Genomic DNA, 7,265 nt, shown 5'->3' with positions numbered 1-7,265 from the left:
CCCGTTCCCTACTCCAGCCCTCCGAAAGGCAAAACTCTTCTGAATCCCCAAATCTGGTGGCCGGGAAGTTTATATCTTTCCCCCCGCTGTTTGCTATACACAGCAACCCCCTATTTACTACCAAATAAAAGAAATACATGTGTGTTTCGACCACAAACAGGAGAGCTAGTTCTGTTCAGCCCGGCTCAAAACAGTGGCCGAGAAGAACCGCGTTATCTCTCGATTTGCAAACAAAGGCAGAGATTTGCCGAGCGGGGCTGCAGCAGTAAACACGAGTGCTCGCGGAGTTGTCAACAGCCGAGAGGAACGAAGCAACTTTCTTTGAATCGCGCCCACCTCCCCGACAGAGAGATTTTGTTTCTGTAAAGATGATTTCCTTTCCACCACTCGAAGCGATTGCTTTCACTCCGATCCCAGAGCGATGCGGGATCTCCAGAAACTTTAAGCAGGGCCAGAGGTGCTGGGTGAGGGGGTGTGGGGTCCCTTGGCAGCCTGTCCCGCTCCTGTCCCGCTCCTGTCCCGCTCCAGGCCGGGGCTCCCCACCCGGGAGCGGCGGGGTTCAGCGGGGAGCGCCGGGGCTGGCGGAGCCCTCCCTCGGGTGGGATCTCCCTGGAAAGGAGAAACGGAACCCTTCGCTTCGCCTTTCGCCGGATCGTTCAGGGGTGGGATGGAATTTGGGGACACTCCTTGAAGGCTTGAGAAAAGCCTGAGCGCCGGGCTCGGCTTGCTGCGGATGAGGGCAGAAAGGAGCATCCCGCTCCGAGCGATCCCTCCCGGCCGGGCTGCGGGAAAACCGCGCCTGCGGGAGAGGGGCGGCTCGGGGGGCAGCGAGCCGGGCTCACAGACCCCCGGCCCACGGCACAACTTCACCGCCAGGTTTCACAGCGTCTGCCTGCTGTCGATCCCGCGGTGTGCGAGGGAAGCGGGAAGCAGAAAACCCGGGATCTGCTTAGATTGCTTGCTTTCTCTCTCTCTCCCTCTTTTCTTTTTTTTTTTTCTTCTTTTTTTAATTTTAATTTTTTTTCCTCCTTAATTAACAACAACAACAACAAATCCTGCCCAGCCTCATCAACCCCCCCAAAATGATCGTTCCTCTGGGAAATGCCGCTGCCGGTCCCGGGACGGGCACGGGGAGCCGCTGCTCGCTGCCCGCAGCCGCGCAAAGGCCGCGCTGCCGGGCCGGAGCCGCGCTGGTGTCCATCGGCTCCTTCCTCCGCTGGGGAAGGGCCAGGAAGGTCCAGAATCGTTTTCTGAGCACTGGCCAGAAATAAATGAGCTTTCTTCCCTTGCCGTTTGATAACATCGTGCTGCCGCGCTGTAAAATGGAAAGACCTATTTACTATGGCAACAATATTTTTAATGGGCTGCGAGCGACTTGTCCCAAAGTTGGTACTGCAAACAGCAAAGGCATCGCTCTGTTTGTAGGCGACACAGCCAGCACCTCATTTTGACCCCGAAACTCTGTTTATTTTTCATTTACGACCCATTGCCGGGGTTTTTATCCCAAACGAAAAGAAAACGAGGGTTTATCTTTTCGCAACGCCGAGTTTTATTTTGATTTCTTTGGCCCCAAATCCTGCCCACGGCGCTATCAACACGTCGATTCGGGCCAATCTGGGGGGAAGCGGAGAGCGATCCTATCTCCAAAGAACCCCGCCGGGGGTTTTTAACACGCGTGAGGGCTCCGGCCGTGGGCAGAGGGGTGGGACAGCGCCCGGAGGAGGGGGGCGAAGGGAAAGCGGCGACAGCACCGCGGGGGCGCAGAGGAACGGGCGGCCAGAAGTTCAGGGGAAGCCCTCGGGGAGGGGAGGCGGCGCTCCCGTGGGAAGGGACCCCCGCTGCCCCCCCGGGAGGCTGCCACCCCTCTCTCGGGGCGAGCCGGGCACCGTGACCCCGCTGCGCCGGGGCTGAGAAAAATCCCCCCCTGCCCATCCCCTTCCCGGCCCAGGGAGCCTCGGGATCCCCGCTCCAAGGAGCCCCGGTGCTCACAGGCAACCCCCGGGTTGTTTGTTTTGTTGTTTCTATTTTTTATTATTATTATGTTCTTGTTTTGTTGCTGTTTATTTTTTTTTTTTTCCCGCCCGAAACCACACTTTAAAACCGATAAGGAACGGGTTTTATTGATTTTCTTTTTTCTTTTTTTTTTTTTTTTTCCACCACAACATTAAGTTTATAACAATATAGGCTGTTTTAAAAATAGGACCGATCCCTAACAGAAAGCGAGAGGGCAGGGGGTACAACCGAAAGGGGGAAACGAAATATAAAATCGAACAAAGAAAACAAACCGACCAACCCAAACCCTTGGGAAGACAGCAAACAATTGTCAGACAACAGGTGAGCAGACACTAAGACAGAGAGAGACTAGAGGTGTCCACTCCTCACTTGATTTCTGCCTATGAAAATCCACATACCCATACCCGATGGACTTTAGAAGAAAACTGTACATCATATCAAATAAATTAAAATTACCCTAAAGTTGATTGTCCTTCACTTAAAGCGCCCAGCTCACCGAATCTCCCTTATTTATTCGCATGAGCCGGGCTGATGCTAATTCCCATGCCCTGCTCCTCTCTTCTCACTTTCCTTAGCTTTTAATTCTTTTTTTTTTTTTTTTTAATTTTATTTTGCACAACATGAAGAAACGCAATTTTACAATGCTAAAAACCCTTTCCTCACCATTCAAATAAAAGCAGTGCTTTAAGAATCGTCGTACAATATTGCACAGTTCAAAAGTACAATAATAATAATAATAATAATAATAATAATTAGTATTACAAAAGAAAGCAAAAGGGTACAGATTTTTTTTGTCGCCCCCAGATACCGAAATAACTTTACAAGAGGAAAAAAAAAAAAAAAACAAAAACAAACCACCCAAACCCGAAACAACCCGACAACTAGGAAAACAAGAATTATAAACAAGAATTAAAAATGTCTAAGTAAACGATAATAAATAAGGGTCACTCGAAGCGTGTGAGTGTATTTAACCGTTCACTTTGAGGCTGTATTTCTTGCTCGTGAAAGTCTCATGACAGAAACCGAAAGGTACAAAACGTGGGCAAGCAAAGAGGCAAAGGTTTGCTTAAATGAAAAGCCGTGGGCGATGAAGTTTGAGTCACGACAGGATCAGGAGCCTGAACAATTACTTGGAGGCAGAAGGAGAGGTCCGAAAGGAACGGAAATTCAGCTTCCCATTAGCGTTTGGCAAATCTCGAGGAGTGGCCTGGGACCATTCTTTTTTTTTTTTTTTTTTTTTTTTTGTTATTACTATCCTCTTCCCCCCCTCCCCTTTTTTTTTTTTCTTCCCCCTCCCCCTTTTTTCTTTTTTTTTTTTTTCCTTTTTTTTTACAAAAATAGAACTAAAGCCACAGAGAGACCATCGCGGTTTTCATCCACGTTTACAAAAGATGTGACAGCTCCAGGGTTCTCTACAAGTCCCCGCTTTCATTTTCCTCATTTTCCTTTCCCTCCCCCCGCATACATTTTTTTTTTTTTTGTCTTTATTTCTTTTTTGTTGTTGTTTTTCCCCTAAATTCCCGCGACTCTCCTCCTACCCCCACCCGCCGAGGGGTGCCCCCAGCCCCGCACCGGTGTCCCCGCAGACGCCGAGGGGCTGCAGTACTTACGAGCGGCCGGGTGACTTGCGCGCCTCTCCGCGCCCCTCCGCGCAGCGCCGGCCGGGCTCAGACGGGCCGCAGGAGCGGCACGGAGGTGACCACGGGGTGGGAATAGTAGACGGGGTGAGGGAAGGTGAGCAGGGGCTGCGTGCCGGGGGCTCCGCCGCCCCCCGCGCCTCCCTCCGCGCCCGAGTTCTCGTGGTAGAGGATGGGGACGCGGACGATGCGCTGCGCGGCGGCGTGGCTCAGGTTGGCCGCCTCCAGCTCGGCCGCCAGCTGCCTCTTCCACTTGTTGCGGCGGTTCTGGAACCAGATCTTCACCTGGGTCTCTGTCAGGTGCAGCGAGGCGGCCAGGCCGGCGCGCTCCGAGCTGCTCAGGTAGCGCTTCATGTCGAAGGTGGACTCCAGCTGGAACACCTGGCTGCGGCTGAACACCGTGCGCGTCTTCTTCTTGCGGCACGGCTTCTTCTCCGGGCTCTCCTCCCGCTTCTTCCAGTCCTCCGCGCCTCCCTCTTTCTTGGCCTCCTCCGAGTCGCTCTCCTCCAGCACGATCTCGTCGGGGCTCTTGGAGTCCAGCTCCTTCTGCTCCCCCTCCGCCTTCAGCAGCGGCTCCGGGGAGTCCCGGTCGGTGCCCGAGGCGGGGGACGAGTCCCTCAGCAGGGATTTCTCTGCGGCTGGAGAGGAAGGACGGAGCGGGGCGTGAAGGGGGGAGACGAGGGACACAAAGCGACGCCCTCACCGCCCAGGCCCCGCGTCCCGTCGCGGGGAACGGGACGAGCCGGCCGCATCCCCGCGCCGCCCCAGCGCCGGCCTCACCTCCCCCGCGCCGCCCCGCCGGCCCCCCGCTCCCCACGGCCGCCGCCCCGCCGGGGAAGGACGGAGGGAAGGAAGGAGCGATGGAAGTTTCGGGGATCGGTACCTTCCGTGCGGGGCAGGTGGGCTCCGGCCGGCGTCAGGGCGTACGGGTACCACCAGGTCTGGGCGCGCTCCAGGCAGTGCGCGCTCAGGGCGAAGCGCGGCGCCGGGATCTCGAAGCGGGGGAAGGCGAGGTCTCCCACCTGCGAGAGGGCGAAGCCGGCGCCGTCCACCGCCGCCTTGCCCGAGGGGGCGAACAGCGCCCGCGGCTGCTTGGGGGGCGCTTTGGGGGGGCCGCCGTTGAGCAGGTTCTTGATGTAGAAGGACTCCTTGGGGGGCGGCGGAGGGGCGCTGGGTGGCTCCTGCCCGGTCTCCGGCATCCTCCGCTGCCCGCCCGGCTCCTGGCCGCCGCTGGCCCCGCAGGTGGCGGCTCCCGGCGGCGCGGGGGACGGGAGCGGCGGGGCGGCGTGGGAGCGCGGCGGCGGGGCCGGCCGGGGGCCCCTCGCATGGGGGGGCGGCAGGGCGGGGGGCCGGGGGGATCCGCGCAGCCCGCGGCACCGGGGGGCTGCTGCGGGCAGGCGGAGAGCCGGGGTCGTCGCCGCCGCCGCCGCCGCCTCCCGCCGCCGCTGCGTCAACCTGACGCCGGACGCTAATGATGAAATCAAAATGTCATCCCCGCTCCGCGCGGGGAGCGAGCGGCGATTGGGCGCGCACAAAGGCCAACGGGATGGGGCGGGAGGCGGCGGGAGGAGAGGGCTCCGCGCAGCCCCTGCCCGCGGCCGCCGCGGCCCCGGCTCCCCCCCCCGCGACGCGCCGCCGTGCCCGGAGGCGGCGACCGCCCGCCCGTTCCCGGCCTTTACGGAGTCCGATCGGGCAGCGAGCGGGGCCGGGCCGGCGGCACAAAGGGAGCGGAGCGCGGCGGGAGCGGCGGCGGCGGGCGAATGGCACGGGCCGCGCCGCTCCTGCCTCAAAACCGCCCCCGCCCCGCCGCGCCGCCCCCCGCGCCCCCGCCCCGCGCCGCCGGGAACAAAAGCCGCCGGCGGCAGAGGGGGGGCAGCGGGCCGGGCCGGGCCCCGCCGGGATACCGGGCACCGGGACGCCGCGCTGCGCTCCGCTCCGCTCCGCCGAGGGGCACGAACGACTTAGCGGACGGCTGCGGGCCGGGGGCTGCGAGGCGGCGGGGGAGCTCTCCCCCGATGGTGCCCCCCGCGCCCCGGGCAGCCCGGCCGCGTCCTCGGTTCCCGGAGCCGGCGGGACACGTCGAGCCCGCGGCGGAGGGGGCGACAACGGGCACGACCCGGGCCCGCCGCTCTGGGCATCGGGGAGCGAGGCGCTCCCGGGATTCGTTCCTGCCCTGCTCACGGGTTTCGGGCTCCGGGCGCTCCCGGGGTTCTGTGGCGGGGCGCTCCCGGAATCCATCCCTGCCGCTCGCGGAATCCGAGCACGGTGCTTCTGGGATCCATCCCTGCCGCTCTGCGTGTTCGCACGGGGTGATCCCCAGATTCATCCCGGCCGTTCCCGGGATCCCTCCCTGCCCCGCTCCTAGATCCATCCCTGCCCCGTTCCCAGACCCATCTCTGCTATTCCGGGGTCCCACCCCTGTTTCGTTCCCGGTTCCATTCCCGTTGTTCCGGGGTTCCATTCCTATTCCGTTCCCAGTTCCAACCCTGCCCTATTCCCAGTTCCACCTCCGCTGTTCCCTGTTCCATCCCTGTCCCGTTCCCTGTTCCATCCCTGTCCCGTTCCCTGTTCCATTCCTGTCCCGTTCCCTCTTTCATCCCCGCTGTTCTCTGTTCCATCCCTGCCCCATTCCCGTTTCCATCCCAGTCCCATTCCCGTTTCCATCCCAGTCCCATTCCCGTTTCCATCCCAGCCCCGTTCCCGGTTCCAGCCCCCTTCCCGGTCCCGTCCCTGCCCCGTTCCCGGTTCCATCCCAGCCCCGTTCCCGGTCCCGTCCCTGCCCCGTTCGCGGTCCCGTCCCTGCCCCGTCCCCGGTTCCATCCCTGCCCCGTTCCCGGTTCCATCCCAGCCCCGTTCCCGGTTCCATCCCTGCCCCGTTCCCGGTCCCGTCCCTGCCCCGTTCCCGGTCCCGTCCCTGCCCCGTTCCCGGTTCCATCCCAGCCCCGTTCCCGGTCCCGTCCCTGCCCCGTTCCCGGTTCCATCCCAGCCCCGTTCCCGGTTCCATCCCAGCCCCGTTCCCGGTCCCGTCCCCGCCGCTCCCGGTCCCGTCCCCGCCGCTCCCGGGGTCCGGGCGCAGGGCGCCCCCTGGCGGGCGGCGGGAGCTCCCCGCGTTCCGGGCCGGGCGGGACCGGAGCGTTCCCGAACCGCCCCGCACATCCCGGGACACCGCGGAGCGGCAGCGCCAGCGAACCGCCAGGGCAGCCCCGGCAGGGCGGAAACACCGCGTACTGCCCCCGGGACCGGCCCGGGACCGGCCCGGGACCGGCCCGGGGCCGGCCGGGCCGGGGAAAGGCGGGGATCCCCTTTGGGAAAGAAGGAAGGAAGGAAGGAAGGAAGGAAGGAAGGAAGGAAGGAAGGAAGGAAGGAAGGAAGGAAGGAGGAAGGAAGGAAGGAAGGAAGGAAGGAAGGAAGGAAGGAAGGAAGGAAGGAAGGAAGGAAGGAAGGAAGGAAGGAAGGAAGGAAGGAAGGAAGGAAGGAAGGAAGGAAGGAAGGAAGGAAGGAAGGAAGAAAGGAGCCGCTAATTTCTGGCATCCTTCTAAACGTTTGGAATGCCTTTGAGCATGCACTGCAGAAATCCTCCCTCGCACACGCAGAGCTCCGGACTTGGACATGCTC

At 61.4% G+C, this 7,265-nt stretch overlaps 2 protein-coding genes across 2 annotated transcripts in view; both read right to left on the bottom strand.

Moving 5' to 3' along the window:
- HMX2 (H6 family homeobox 2) overlaps window positions 1–27 on the bottom strand; it is a 6,488-nt gene extending 6,461 nt beyond the window's left edge. Inside the window, exon 1 of the mRNA XM_040071701.2 lies at window positions 1–27. This exon is cut by the window's left edge and continues 61 nt beyond it. The gene's annotated coding sequence lies outside the window, so the exon portion shown is untranslated.
- Window positions 28–3,625: 3,598 nt separating this feature from the next.
- On the bottom strand, window positions 3,626–4,849 carry HMX3 (H6 family homeobox 3). Its single transcript, XM_040071641.2, has 2 exons — window positions 4,534–4,849; window positions 3,626–4,288 (listed from the first exon to the last, which is right to left on the bottom strand). Exons 1-2 carry the CDS (start codon window positions 4,847–4,849, stop codon window positions 3,681–3,683), a joined length of 924 nt encoding a protein of 307 aa, XP_039927575.1. The 3' UTR covers window positions 3,626–3,680.
- Window positions 4,850–7,265: the final 2,416 nt, after the last annotated feature.

Source organism: Hirundo rustica, chromosome 8 (genome assembly GCF_015227805.2).
Source record: "Hirundo rustica isolate bHirRus1 chromosome 8, bHirRus1.pri.v3, whole genome shotgun sequence".
In the NCBI taxonomy this organism is placed as follows: domain Eukaryota; kingdom Metazoa; phylum Chordata; class Aves; order Passeriformes; family Hirundinidae; genus Hirundo; species Hirundo rustica.
This window is presented reverse-complemented; position numbering and strand designations above follow the sequence as displayed.

Excerpts from the sequence above, each read along its gene's own strand:
- HMX3 (XM_040071641.2), bottom strand. The coding sequence starts at position 4,849 with ATGCCGGAGACCGGGCAGGAGCCACCCAGCGCCCCTCCGCCGCCCCCC. Across the intron at positions 4,289-4,533 it reads CCACCTGCCCCGCACGGAAG|CCGCAGAGAAATCCCTGCTG; the intron begins GTACCGATCCCC and ends CTTCCTCTCCAG.